Source organism: Pantherophis guttatus, chromosome 3, assembly GCF_059756535.1.
Source record: "Pantherophis guttatus breed Tessera chromosome 3, ASM5975653v1, whole genome shotgun sequence".
NCBI lineage: Eukaryota > Metazoa > Chordata > Lepidosauria > Squamata > Colubridae > Pantherophis > Pantherophis guttatus.
The window spans coordinates 79,452,231-79,467,561 of record NC_142065.1 but is presented as its reverse complement, the minus strand read 5'-3'; the positions used below and the strand labels follow the sequence as shown (position 1 = coordinate 79,467,561).

The 15,331-nt window shown below is 35.7% G+C and overlaps 1 protein-coding gene across 1 annotated transcript in view; it reads left to right on the top strand.

Moving 5' to 3' along the window:
• The window catches only part of COL24A1 (collagen type XXIV alpha 1 chain), a 144,447-nt gene that overhangs the window by 100,949 nt on the left and 28,167 nt on the right, over window positions 1-15,331 (top strand). The window contains exons 36-45 of the mRNA XM_034437135.2: window positions 142-195; window positions 2,696-2,803; window positions 7,161-7,214; window positions 8,484-8,591; window positions 10,216-10,269; window positions 10,861-10,914; window positions 13,024-13,080; window positions 13,826-13,879; window positions 14,694-14,747; window positions 14,874-14,927. Of these exons, the coding sequence (XP_034293026.2) occupies window positions 142-195; window positions 2,696-2,803; window positions 7,161-7,214; window positions 8,484-8,591; window positions 10,216-10,269; window positions 10,861-10,914; window positions 13,024-13,080; window positions 13,826-13,879; window positions 14,694-14,747; window positions 14,874-14,927 (651 nt within the window). The remainder of the gene's footprint in view (window positions 1-141; window positions 196-2,695; window positions 2,804-7,160; window positions 7,215-8,483; window positions 8,592-10,215; window positions 10,270-10,860; window positions 10,915-13,023; window positions 13,081-13,825; window positions 13,880-14,693; window positions 14,748-14,873; window positions 14,928-15,331) is intronic.

Here is a 15,331-nt window from a genome sequence, read left to right as displayed (position 1 = left end):
AATAAAAAACTGCTGCATCCTTGACTCTTTTAGTCTGATCTATTTGCTGTTTTGTTGAGATAATGTACTCTTGCTTGGGTTTTGAATACACAAGATTTTTTGGTAGTAATAGCATTTTGATATATTTCTTCTGAAACCTAGGGTATTCGAGGACCACCAGGAGAAGATGGTATTCAAGGAAAAGATGGATTAAAGGTACTTTTTAAAATCAGAATTTACACTTAACATGAGAAAAAAATAAAGCATTTTATTCTGTGATTCCTAAATTTAAATTATCTTTTAAAGTCAGTGCATAACATTTCTGCTACGTTGGCATTGCATGTTCTCAAGTTGGATGATTGCATAAGAGAAGTTGCATTTGCTAGAAGAAAACAGAGAAGCAAAAGACACTCAATTGATCTCTTAGTACTAATTTTGCTTTAAAATGCTCATGCTATTCTCCCTCATATTATGGAATATATTTTAAATAGTCTGTGGATTTATTGATAGTATAGTTCTCATAGAAAGACTCTCAAATTGAGCTCAGCTCCTGGTTGGACAAAACTAAACAATTTCCTATTCAGCCGTAGAGAAGTGATTTGTTACTATGTTCCTCCAAGATGTTTTTGAATTTCCTAATCTATTTTATGGCCCTGATATTTCCTAGTGATTTCCCATTCAGTCAATAACTAGACCCAACCATATTCAGTTTCTGAGCCCAGACTGGCTCAGATAGTGCTGGAGCCTATCATAAAATAGCTAACAGCTTCCTTTCATGTGAGAAAAGTAAGTTTATGAAAAACTTACATAAAGTAAATTCTACCTCACTTGGAAACATAGGAAGATACTGTCTATAAATCATTGTTTCAGCATTGCTAACAAGTAATAGCATCTCAGGCTATTTTTCAGGCGGAGTTTTTCAGGTGGAATTTTTCAAGCTCTGAGTAACTAAAGAGAATAATATTTCTTCTAAACGCGAAGTCTGGGTTTTATCAGGAGAAACAGTGAATGCCCAATCATGTCCACTGATAATATCTTTTTATTGTTCAAAGACTATTCTAAGGACTATTTCACTTTTATTTAATTGCAAGACAACTGTCAGTTCAGGCTTTTATTCCTTCAGTCTAAACGTTATATTCATAAGCAATATGAATCTATGTCTTGTGATTAGTAAACCAGAATATAAACAATTTGTGTGCTGGTACACAGCATCATTCTCCTCCTATCTCACAATACTGAAACAATAATTTGATTTGCGGACAGTATCTTCCTATGTTTCCAAGTGAGGCAGAATATACTTTTTTCATAAACTTACTTTTATTTGGTTTCCTTTCTCACATGAATAGGTAAAAAACTCCACTATAGTAAAACTTTGCAAGTTGCCCATAGGTAGAAGTATAGGGTTTTTTATTATTATTATTATTAAGGCAAGCTTAAATAATGAACCCAGCTTTAAGCTGAACTTCGTTGTTTAGGAACAGTGAACTATAATTCTTGATGTCTTTTGAAAGTCGCCCATCCTGATTTTTAGCAGTTTTTGTGAAGTGCGAATGAGCAGGCTTTATGCATGAATGGGCTGTTCATGTTCTACTGAATCTTCTTGTCTTAATTCAAGATGACACCTCTGCCCTGGAGTTTGTAGGCCCTGGAATTTGTAATACTGGGTTAAAGGGTAATGGTTTCACCTAAATATTTTCCACATTCCACAGTAGTGCCCTGTCTTTATTTTGACAGCTAATAGACTTCCAGAACCTCTTTTGAAATCCAGACTAGATGGTATTTAAGATACTTATTTGTTTCCAACAACTTGCCAGATCCCAAAAAGTATAAAAAAGTCCCTGAAACTCACCTGTTGTAATAACCTTTTTCTTTGCTCTTCCACCTATATCACTTTGTTGTTTATATGTACACTGAGAGCTAATGCACTGGATGTCTTTTCTCACTTGGCTAATAAAGAATTCTGTCCTATCCTATCCTATCCTATCCTATCCTATCCTATCCTATCCTATCCTATCCTATCCTATCCTACCCTGTCCTAACCTATCCTATCCTATCCTATCCTATCCTATCCTATCCTATCCTATCCTTCTAAATTGGATTTGACTCTAAAAGCAGTCTTTTTTCTCTCTTTTATTTTATTAATTGGAGGTGATTTTGCTATTACCAAAATCCCACAGAATAATATTTTAAAAATCATGGCCTTATAAACAAATTAAACATTAAATTAAAAGCTTTTTAAAGTGTCCCTCAGCAGAACTTGCAAGGCCCAATATGCTATTCTAGCCAGCATAAGTTGTGCACTCCTCTTCTATCTTGTTTTTTGAAAGGTAAGGAAAGGAAAGGCAGAACAGCATTCTCTTCACCTTTTATTTTAATTTATTTTCTAGTTGCCTGCATTGCAACTATTTCTTCCATAACATTTTAAGTTACCTGAGCTACCTATGTGCAGATGAGCTACTTATTGACAGTTTTGAAACATGTGGGGGGAAAAGATTTTTGCAATCAAAGGTATAGCAAAACTGAAGAACATTTTGCAGATATATTACATGGAAATGATGTTCTTGATGTCATACTTGTTATACATACATGTTAGTCCTTATCCCTATTCTAGACTTACTTGAAGAAAACATTTTACCAAGCCTTCGTTGCATAATTGTAATGTTCAATAATTTAATGCCATCCTACTTGATGCTTTTTATTTATATCTGTGCTTTAGGGCAGTTTAGGAGACCCTGGCCTTCCTGGGGAAGATGGTGAAAAAGGAAACATTGGAATTCCAGGTTTTACTGGCCCTCCTGGTGAACCTGGAATCAGAGGCATTCCAGTAAGTAAACTCAAATTTTTTTTATAGATTTAACAAAAATATAAACCCAATTGTTCTGAAGAATCTTAGCCTTAATATTTTACCCAACTGTGTCCCAAAGTTCATAAAATAAATTTACACTGTTCATAAGCTGTGAAGTCAATTGCACTACCAAATTCATGCCACAATACGTATAGGAATATACTATACAGTACGGTCACTATGAAAGTTACAGCATGAGCTGGAAGAATGAAATTGGAGAAATAAATGTCATGATCTGAATACAGTAATACAAAAAATATTTTTCGTAACAAAAGATAATGGAAAAAGATATTGAAACTTACTACATTTAAGTAAAAGCCACCCTTACCCCAGAGAAAAGTGTCCTTAAAAGTTTTGAAAGGCATGACTAATATTATGAAACAAATTACTGATTCCAGTTGAACTCTGTCTTTGGATGGGGTTCTCTCTTCAAACAGCAATGATTAATTTTATTTTCTGGCATAGTAGTAAGAACATGGAACGGATTATTTTTGACACTTATATAGGTCATATAATGATTTGAGATATAAAACAGGAGCATTTTGTTGTTCCAGTTTTCTTGGTTTTGCATTTCTGATTGAGATACTATGAATCTATCACACTCAATATATGCACGGAATGTGATATAGGCAGACATATCAAGTATTAGGCTTCAAAACTTTAAGTAGGGCTTTAAAAGATTTTTAAAAAATCTTGAAATGATTGTTTTATCACATCTCCTCCAGACAATTTTTGGCCTCTACAATGTAAGAAGCGTTAGTGCTTATGTCATCATTGTAGTATGTTACATAACATGAAGCATAAATACACCTTATGTTTTCTATTATAAAGAAAAAGTCAGAGTGATTACAAATGATTCTGTCTACAAACTGTGTCAACTATTGTCCATTTCTAATTTTTGTGAAATATTATTGATTGGTTCATTGGTTTAAAACATTTATATCTCACCCTTAAGTTGTAAGGTTCTCAGGGAATAATAAAAAAACCAGACACAGGATGTGTGGAAAATGGAAAACATAGTAACAAAGCCACAAATTCTTTTTTTTTTAAATGCTTTTTTTTTAAATTAAATGTGAACAGGAATGATATGAGAAAAGATATATGCAAAAACACACACGTTATAATGGATTGTTCTTACAATTATGTACAAGACCCCCCCCCCAACTATCTAAGATAGTTTTCAAAATAAAATTTTCCATAATAAAGAATGTGGTTGGTTTAAGGACTTGTCTTTATCCACAAAAATTGTCTCCTTGATTTGTCTTTTGGTATCAGTTTCCGAGAGCTAGTCCATACTATTCCATTATTTCCCAAATGGCATTCTGTTATAAAAAAATAATGTCTTATAAAAATTATACCTGGGAAACAGGTTTAAGTCCATTCTTAGCCATGGAAGTCATGAGTGTCTTTGGGCCAGTTACTGTTTCTTCCTAATCTGGAGGAAAGTCAGGGTATAACAAATAAACAGAATTAGAGTCAAATTAAATGAAACACTAGTTAAACAATTAGAAATTGAATCAGTGGCTTAAAAAATGTTGTTGGGTAAGGAAACCATCTGGATGTAGATTCAAATAGTGGGTAACCTGTGCTAGAGTTTTCAGTACAGATAGTCTTCAATTTATGACCAGGTTAGCAAATGTTTAAAGTTATGATAGACTCCCCCAAAAGCATTTGCAATTAGGATTGGAAGTTCTGATGGTTGCTTCCCCACCCCCACCCCCACGCCCATGTATTACATTTTGCATTTTGTGTGCTCAGTATCCGGCCTGCATTTACTGTTGTTTGTAGCATATGTTCTTTACCAGGATTTACTTCCGGTTTCCAACAAAAGCTATCCATTGCAGACAATGCAACATTCACCTAATAACCACCACATTCATTTAATGACTGCTACACAAAATGTTGTAAAATTAGGTTGGTCACATGGATGTTTTGATTTACGATCAACATGACATACAACAGAAAGTCCAGGTTCTATATGGGTCATAAATCAATGACTAGCTATAGATGACTTATGCCCACTGTTTGTATTTGGAGACGAAGCAATTGAATGGGACCGCTGTAGGGCCCAAAAGTTTTCTCCTCCCACATACTTAACAAGATAAAGTTGTGATCCAGGGAACAATCCTGTATTTTCCATTTTATTTTTAACAACCATCTATCTGATTTGTAGCTGTTGAAGTGGTACCTCATTTAATTTGTCAGTAAGTTTGGCTGATACCTCAGGACATGACACAGTCTAATAAAAACCAGAAACATTCTGCTGTGCTTTATTTGAATAAAGAAGGGGGAAAAAACTTATCTAGCTGCATACTTTGTTTATTTATTTATTGTAGCAAGGAAGCAGAGTTTTCTTATGAAGCAACTATCAACTCTAATCTAGTCATTAATTGTTATGAAATGTTTGAAATGAAATTTCTACTGGAAACATTATTATTTGCTGCAGTATTTGTTTTTTCGAACATGATAGTCATCGGTTTCTGTCTATATACATAAAAATCTGGTAGTATGGATGAGAAATGGAATACAGTTCAAATGGCATATGATCGAAAAATCCCAAAGATGAAATTTGAGATTTTCAGTGGGTTTTTTTACTGCGTGGATCCTGCCATATGGTTGGGAAAGGGCAGACAATTATGAATATATTTATCCAGGAAGGATGGATCCAGTTTTAGGCAGTAGCTGTTTCGCATTGAGGAGGATCAATTTTATTGGATTCTTAGAAATGCAGAAAGACAATAGCAATAGCAATAGCACTTAGACTTATATACCGCTTCACAGTGCTTTTTACAGCCCTCTCTAAGCAGTTTACAGAGTCAGCATATTGGCCCCAACAATCTGAGTCAACCTTGAGCCTAGTGATATTTGAACTGCCAAACTGCTGGCAGCCAATGATCAGCAGAAATAGCCTGCAATACTGCACTCTAACCATTGCGCCACCACGGTTCTTAACTTAACAATAGCCATCTGCTGCTTCAAAGAGTACTTTGTATTGGTTCAGTGGGAAAGATAAGTAAATCAGTCTGGTGTCTATGTATATATATTTGCATGTGTTTAAAAATGTTCTTCCTAATTTTGGATCTACCTAAATACAAATAATCAGTCAGAATAAAAATAACTAAAACTCTAGCTTAAAAAAAAGCCATCTAAAAAGTGGATAAAAAGAAATGTTTCTAAACTTGATAGTTCCATAGACTAGATCATGGGTGTCAAACTCTATCATGTCACAGGCCGGATTGTGATGTATCACGACATTTTTTGCCTTTGCGGAACTGGGGTGTGTGGCCTGCATATGATGTATCCAGGCTGTAGGCTGCCAGTTTGACAGGCCTGCACTAGATCCTATCACATAAAAGGTGGGGAAAAGATGGACTGAGTGGAATTAGTGCTACTGCAAATAATTTGGACAGAGTTGCATAGGACTTTATAAGCCATGATAGGTAGCTTGGACTAAGCTTAGAAAACTGTTTCAATACAGAGATGATGCTATCCTTTCTGAAGCACCGCTCATCACTGATTCCACTTTCCAAACTATCTTCAAGGGCACTCCATCAAAAGGGCCTCAATCACCAACACTAGATCTCTTTGTTCTAGCAGTGGACACATTTAGTTTAGCAGTAAAAGATAAGCTTCTCTCACACCAGTGTCTGGAAAGCCTCCCAAGGTATAAACCTGATCTATTACAACAAGAGTTACCCTTTCAGATAAGTGTTATCTCCCAAATCCTGCAAACCACTCACCTGAATAAGTAATAACTCCATGTTTTCGGATTAATATTTTCTCTCACTTAATCCTTCACATCCCAAGGACATGAAGAAGATGGTAAGTGGACAGCTTCTGGCAGCCCGAAAGGAAGTGTATTGTCTGGACCCTTTCCAGTCAGGATTCTAGCTGAGTTAATATACTGGTGCTGCATTGTTGCACTTGTTGATGACTCTGAGAGGCTTAAGAGAAGGATGATGCATCCATCTTTGCCTTTCTAAGATCTCTCAGTAGCTTTTGATACCATTGGCCATGATAACCTTCTGGACTGGCTTTGGGGGCTTGGAATGGGTAGTACTGTTCTGCAGTGGTTGTTGTCTTTTTTTCTGAGACTACTTCCAGTTTGTGTGAGTGGGGGAAAGAAGCCTCTCTTATTGGGGAAGGGAGGGTATTTCAAGGCTCAATTCTCCTACTCCTATTTAATATCTTCACAAAAATGCTGGATAAAGTTATTCATGGAAAACCTGGCAAGACCAAGTGACTGTATTTGCTAACTCTTCACCTTTTAACTCTTCATAGAGTAAATCTACAAATGTGGCCTCAAATTTATCTTCCCTTATGTTAACTACTGTAGGGTCCTGAGGGAACTCAAGGAAATCCAGGTCAAAGGGGTCGTCCAGGAAAGAAGGTAAGTGCTCTTCCTCTTTTATCTTGAATTTGGACAAAAACTAATTGTTTTCCAATATGAATAAATATTGTTCATTTTAAGAATAGAGTGGCGTGGTGGCCTAATGGTGAAGACACTCGACTTCCATTCAGAAGGTTGAGAATTCAATCTTAGGTAGTAGCAGATGCTTCTCTCTCAGGCTGCAAAGAGAAAATATCTGCTATGAATTCCACGTAGGCATCAGGAAGGGCATCCAACCAGTAAATACTCAGCTCCATTCTGAGGCCCCGATTCTACCCCAAATTAAGGGATTACAGAGTCATAAAAAGAAAAAAGTGCTAGTTTTAAGAATAGATTTTTTTTCTTTTTATGACCCTGTAATCCTTTAATTTGGGGAAGAGCTGGGGCAACTGAACAGGTCTGAGCATTTACTGGCCAGATGGCCTTCCTGATGCCTACATGGAGTTCGCAACAGATATTTTCTCTTTGCATCCTGAAAGAAAAATATTTGCCGCTACCTAGGTTTGAACTCTCAACCTTCTGAGGGTTTTCATCACTAGGCTACCACACCATTCAATTTTAAGAATAGAATAACAAATAATTTTTATTATTACAGATAGCCTTTGACTTACATTGTTCCCTTAGCAACAGTTCAAATTAACAATGGCCTCAGAAAGGGTGCTTTGCGACTTGCAAAGCACTTCTGACCATTACAAAACATTGCATCAATCCTCCCAACCCTCATGGTCAAGTAATTGTGATCTGGATGCTTGGAAACATGTTGTCATTTATGATTAGTCTGCAATCATGTGTTCACCATTTGTAGTCTTCTCTGCCAGCTTCCCTAGAAAGTCAGTGGGGAAGTTCATAGGGAAGATTGCAAGCTCTGTTGCTACTGCCAAGAACACTCCCTCTCATCTCTGGGAACTAGAGGAAAGAACTGCCTGCTGAAGGTGTTCAGTTCCTTGCCTGCTTGTACAAAGCTGAAATCTTGTCTGCCTGCTTGCACATGAAGGGTTTTCAGTTTCTGAGTGGAAACACTTGTGCACAGCTTGCATCAGGCCTCCCACCCTCTTTACCTGGTTCTCTAGCCACTTAATAATCCACAAGATTACCCACAACCTTAAGTACCAAGCTTGCGGTCATTGAGCAAACCAGTCATGTAATGTCCCAATTGCTGGATTCTGATCCCAGTTGTGATCATAGTAACTACCTATACCTTTATTAGCTTTCCAATATGATTTTCAATTGGCGTAATGTTTTTATCCATTTTATTCTCCTCCCAAATAGGGAGAAAAGGGTCAACATGGTTTCCCAGGAGAAATTGGAGCTATGGGTGAACCTGGCAAGCCTGGGGAAATTGGTCCAAAGGGTTCAAGAGGAACTAGAGGACCAGTGGTTGGTATAGTATTAATTTAAGCTTTACAATCCTCTGTAGTTTTATATGAACTTTAATCAGTGGTGAAATGCAATTTTTTTTACTACCGGTTCTGTGGGCGTGGCTTGGTGGGCATGGTGTGGCTTGGTGGGCGTGACTTGGTAGGTGTGACGGGAATGCAAAATCTCCATTCCCACCCCACTCCAGGGGAAGTATACTGCAAAATCCCCATTCCCTCCCCACTTCAGGGGAAGGATACTGCAAAATCTCTATTCCCACCCCACTCTGGGGCCAGCCAGAGGTGGTATTTGCTGGTTCTCCGAACTACTCAAAATTTCCGCTACCGGTTCTCCAGAACCTGTCAGAACCTGCTGGATTTCACCCCTGACTTTAATGCAAGTGAAGAGTCTGTTTAAAGCTGATTGCTTTGTCTGGATTTGTGAATTGTCTAAAATTCACAGCATCCATAATAAATCATCACATAGAGTTTAACAGGTTAACCCTGTCAATCGCCTTTGTTGATATGTAGACAAAATGGGTGAGAATGCTGAGTAACTTATTTTTAAGTAACAGTTTTTATATTATTATATAAAAGCCACTTTCAAAATCTGTACTGTTAATCTGTACTATTTACTTGCTATATAATTGTGCGTCTTCTCTTAAAAAAGCAAGAACAGGGAGGCATTACTTATTTTCCATGCAAATAAGCCCAGTTTACTAAATTTGATCAGTTACTTTTTTCCATCAACCTAAATAGAAAATATATATCTCTATATGACAGGTTCATTCATGTATTTATCCATTCTATCTATACTATATTTGATTTTTTTCCTAAGAAACTACAATTTGTATAAGGTTGTCCTCAATTTACAACTGGTCACTTAGTGACCAGTCAAAGTTAAGACAGACCTCTCCCCAAAAGAATCTTATTACCCAGTTCCAAAGTTCCAACTGCCCCCCTCCCCCCTCCTCCCACAATCACATCAATGTATTTTGGGCATTCAGCAAATCACCCACATTTTTTTTTATTTACTAAATTTATTTGCCACCCATCTCACTATCCAGAGTGACCCTGAGTGGCTTATTTGTGTCTGTTTGCAGTGTCCTGCAGTCACATGAACATGCTTTACAACATTTTTGCCAAGAACATTTACTACTAGTTTTCATATTTAAAGGCAGACAAATATTTTACTGGGCTAATTTATTATATGTGCTTCACTTATATATCAGGATTGTTTATTTCTGAAATATTGTATCCTGAAATTGAATGTTTGTGTTCTATAGCACATTTTTTATTGATTTTTAAACTGATCATGGATATCTACATATCTACATTATTTTATGTACTTTTTAAGAGACAAAACCATCCGATTTCCCCCTTGTATTTGTTATAATCTGATTCAGTTATATTAATTTAATATATTGCAAGCTTGCTTAGCATTACTTTTTTAAAAGTATTTTTATGGTTTTAACCAGGATTAAGCCTATTTCAACTGTATTACTTCCAGTAGGTAATGTGCTTAACTCTCTCTATTTCCATAGTTTCTGAATATTTCCAATTAGAAGTATTATGTGAACTGATAGCTTTGCTAATGAAATTATTAGAGTATTAAAATGTGTTAATTGCTATTTCTCCTTGTACAGGGACATTTAGGAGCAATGGGATCAGCAGGAAAACCAGGAATTCCAGGTTATGGGGTATGATACATTTCTGAAATGTGTTCATGGGCCTATGAGGGTGGCCTCATCTCTTCTGAGTTCCAAAAATCTCTTAAATCCTGGTTAGGCCAGCAGGCCTACGGCCTCCAAGGAATGGATGAACTAGTTAGGTGGCTCCATAATCATTAACATCCCTTTCTTTGATATTTCTTCTGGCTCGGTTTTAAAAATCCTTTATATGGTTTTAATTTTTTAATAATTAATAATTATAATGGTTTTAAGTATTTATTGACTATTTATTTTTGTTGTGCACCCCCAAAGTGGCTTTCTTGGTGAGTTAGGCGGCTATATAAATTGGATAAGTAACTAGATAAATAAAACTATGAAACATCAATAGTTTTATGCCAATTGCTCAATTTCCATCAGCCTTGAAAAAAATCTTTCCAGATAGATTTATTTTATTTATTAATTGAATGTATTTGTCTCCTGTTTTACCACAAGGCAACTCTGATTATACAAATCATGATTTTTTTTATCACTCTATACAGAAAAGTATTTTTGTTACTTTTCTTTTGTTGCTTGTGTTTTTCTTTTTAACTGCAGATATTGCATGACACATATTTTTCTTAGGGTCACCAAGGTCCGCCAGGAGCTCTTGGCCCTCCAGGACCCAAAGGAGAAAAAGTAAGGAGAAGATGAAACTGTTGCATTTACTGACAAATTTCTGTTGGTTAGCAACCATGAAGATTCACAGACTTTGTTTGCATTGTTGCATGAGCCTTAATTTTTCTCATTTCGTTAAAAATATAAACTGAAGAATTTGATAAATTTAATCATTTAATCATTAACTACAGCAGATATCATAGCATTGGAAGTCTAAAGCTGTCTACTTTATCTGGCTGTGTAGATACTGCCCATGAAAACTTAATGAAGTCGTAGGAGGGTGTCCAACTGCAGGATGAATAGAGTGTTGCTTTTATTAATCTTGCAAAGCAATAAATAGGGTTGGTCACAACTATTCAATTTCTCATGATACCCCTGTTGTTTGATGCTGTATTAGTAAAAATCATCACCATCAAACCATGTAAATCAGGGTGGGTTTTTTTTCCTCCATTCAATCATGCCAGATTCTCAGAGACTGCTTGGACAAGTTCCTCAGTTTTCTTGGCAAGATTTTTCAAAAGTGATTTGCCATTGACTTCTTCCTAGGGCTGAGAAAAAGTGACTGTCGCTCATCTGGCTTCATGCCCAAGGCAGGATTATAACTCAAGGTCTCCAGGTTTCTAGTCTAATGCTTTAACACATCAATCTGGTTCTATAAATTAGAAACTGTAGTTTGTAACAGTTTTTAAGAGATTTTTCAATATCTTTAGATCAGTGGTTCTCAACCCGTGGTCCACAGACCCCTGGGAGCCGTGATGTTACAGGGGTTCTGTGAAAGCTTGAAGAAATATTAAATCTTGAGTTAAGTCTTGGGGGTCTGGGGCCATGGTCCATGGCCGCAAAAGGTAGTTAAGGGGGGCCATGTTCAAGAAAAGGTTGATAACCACTGTTTTACACCATATTGCAGTCAAAAGGTAGTATTTAGAAATTTCCATTATATACATGATAGAAAAACTTCACACAATTGCCATTTCTTTCTCTTTGAATTGAAGAACTGCTATGAGTGAGGAAGAACAACAGTAACATATAAATGAAAATAAAAAGTGTCTTAAGAATTCTCTGAATGGCAGAGAATTTTATATTTTCTAGAGTAAGAATTTATGAGCAATTTTGTAATACCTATCATCCTGATATCTACTTGAAATGAAGCAGTTCATATGGTTTCTAAATTTGGTAAGCTTCAGATACTCTAGTCCGAATCATTTAGAGTTTTAAAGCCCCAAATCTTTTAAAATTGATCCTGAATGTTTCCATTCCAGATAGTTTGTCTTCTGCAAACTTTGATCACCCTGCTTGCTGGCATGGTATTTCCAAGTTGCATATGGAACTCCTACCTTTTTAAAAACCTCATAAATTTCTATGGATCTTTGATAAAATTTCCACATTAAAAGAGATAGTGTAGCTTCAAAGAGTGTGGCATTTTGAAAGGGTGTACATATAAATTTACCTTTACACGTTGACATTAATGATAAAGCAGCTTTACTTGGAAAACATATGGGATTCTGAATCAAAAGCCTGGTTTTTCTGCTTACAAAGATTTAGCCTTGGAGACTCAAAGCTAGCATTTGGCTAACTAAAGCAACTGTTGCTGATAAAATTTTTATCTGTTAGACTTAGCTTTAGAATAACTTTATTGTCACTTTGAATATACACTAATTGGCATACATTAAAATGAAATTTAAAATGAAATATTGTGTAAGACAATTATGACTTTACAAAATACATTTAATCAATGTTTAAAAAAACTAAGCTATAATTTTTTAATTAATAGTGTAAATAGCGTAAACATTCTACATCAAAGAACTTTACAAATTAGAAAATGTATATTGTTCTGTTACTGAGAGTCAGTTTCATCAGTCTTAATTGGATTTACTTTCAAATAGACACACATATAAATTGTATTGTGGGTGACTGAATGTGTTATTTCATAGTTCTTTAAAATAAAGAGTTATGAAATAATTAATTTTCAGATTGTTGTCACAGACGCAATCCGTTATATAAATTGAACAATATTTTGTGTTAGTATGTGTGTAACACACATATACTAAAGGATGTATGTATAATTTATGTATTTTACAAAAAAAATTAGACTTCATGACCAATAAACAACTGATTTTATTTTCCTTATAGGGTTATCCTGGGGAAGACAGCTCAATGCTAGGACCACCTGGGCCCCTAGGTGAACCAGTAGGTCTTTCTTTAGCCAGAAAATTACAGTCAACATTGTATAAACAGATACAATTTGTTTTAAAATATGCATGTGTATGCTTGCACATGTACTACACCCTATTGATGCAACCCATGCTTCTTAGATTATGGTTTAGAGGTTAGTAGTAATATTAGTTATACACTGTGTTGATTTTCAATCTGCACTGAAAATAATAAAGGAAAATACTGAAGAGATAGGAGCTATCTCACTGATGTAGGAACTAGTAAATGCATGGATGAATTTAACTAATCCATTAAAGGTTTTGGCCATCCATTTGTATGCAGATAATATTACTCTGTATATAAACATGTTAGACAGCAGAAATATATTGTATGAAATAATGTGAATCACTTTAAGGTTCTATGTAAATTCAAATTACTATTATGAGGAGTCATTTCCTTAAACTTTCTAGAATCTACTGTAAAAACCCTCACCAGTTCTACTTTTCAGTTTGATATGCTTAGGTTTGAGCATGAATGATTCAAAACCTAAGTATTTTTAGACAGCACTTTAACTCATGTGGTTATATATTCTTTCAGCTCTGTAGAACTAATAACAAATTAAATTTCAGTGATGCTTTGCAGTGTTTTGGAATTTGCTAACATCTTGTTTTTCCTTCCTTTCCCCCTGAGATATGCTATTTTGTAAAAAAAAAAAAAATGCAGTAACTGTATTTCAAATGAAATTTTAAACAGTCTGGATTCTTTATGGTTATTTCTCTAGGGTCCTACTGGTGAACGGGGAGAAAGAGGAGAATCTGGTGACATAGGTTACATGGTAAAACTTATTTTGGTGTTTATGTACATGTTACTTCTAGTGAACTTACAGCAACATGACTGTCTTGTACACGTACCTGAATATCTCTTTAAAATAAATTTAGGACAAACATTGATTATTGAAAAAAATTGGAAAACATAGCAACTAATTGTACATAAAAACTAAACCCTAAAGAGAATTCAGGATCAATTTATCAGAATGAATGCTTGGAAACTGAATAACAAGATTTGGGAACTGGGAAATAAATAAGATTGAAACTTCTTTGTTATTCTTTTGATAATCAATATCATATTCATGTCAGCATCATACAGAACATGGACTAGGAAAAGGCTTGGATTTCACATCACCCTCACAGCAAAAGAGGGCAGAGCATATGCTACAAAAGTGGGTTCCATCCATTTAATAAAAGCAACAAGATCTTGCAGATACCACAAGGCATCTAGCAGAATAGATTTTAGACTTATCAACAAGCAAAAATGGCAAGATTTTTAAGAATACATTGGAATAAGAGACACAAATGTTTTGTGCGGTAAAGTGTAAATAAATGTGTGTGTATGTGTAAATAGATCTTAACACAGTACATCGAAGAATATGTGTATGTGTATTTGTAATATGCCCTTTGAATGGCATTGTTTGCCTTTTGATTTGTACTGCCACCCTTCTCTTGTAACATAGATATATCTGAATGTCATCTCAGTGAGGTGCTACTTTCTTGCGCCATCAGTTAATTAAAGCAAGACTTAGCATTTTAGAATTTATACTCTTGAAAGAAATGGAAACTTCCTTAATCAAGAATAGGTTCTCTTGTTTCTAGGGTCACACAGGACTCCCAGGACTTAGAGGTGCTATTGGACAACAAGGGCCACCAGTAAGTCTCTAATAAAGTACATTGTAATTCTGCCTTTTTTTAAAAAACAAGTGAGAAAATCTCCATTTATCCTCAGGTTTGATATCATACAAACATTATCTATATTACCATTTTCTTTTCCAAAAGGGTGAGCCAGGTGAAGAGGGTGAGCAAGGACCAAAAGGAGAAAGAGGATCTCAAGTAAGTAGAAAGTGGAAATTTTTTAGGGAAAAAGTTCAAAATAAGGTTATTCAGTGATTTAAAGCAGCTGTCCTCAATCTTTTTGGCTCTACGGACTGGCGGCGGATGCAGCAGCAGGGGAAGAGGGAGGGCAGGGGATGGTTTTGCGCGTGTAACCTAATACCGCACTTGTGCAAATAAAGTTTTGCGCACTTGCCCTGCTGCTTGTGTAGCCCAGTTCCCAGCGGGCCACAGACCGGTACTGGTCCCCTGCCCAAGTATTGGGGACCCCTGCTTTAAAGTCTATAAATACTTTGTTACCGTAGTTGCTACGTTGTAAGTTTATTCTCATCCCTAGAACTTAGGGTGATATAAACGGTATTGATGAAGTTACTGAGTGCAATTACATCCAGAATAACCATGAT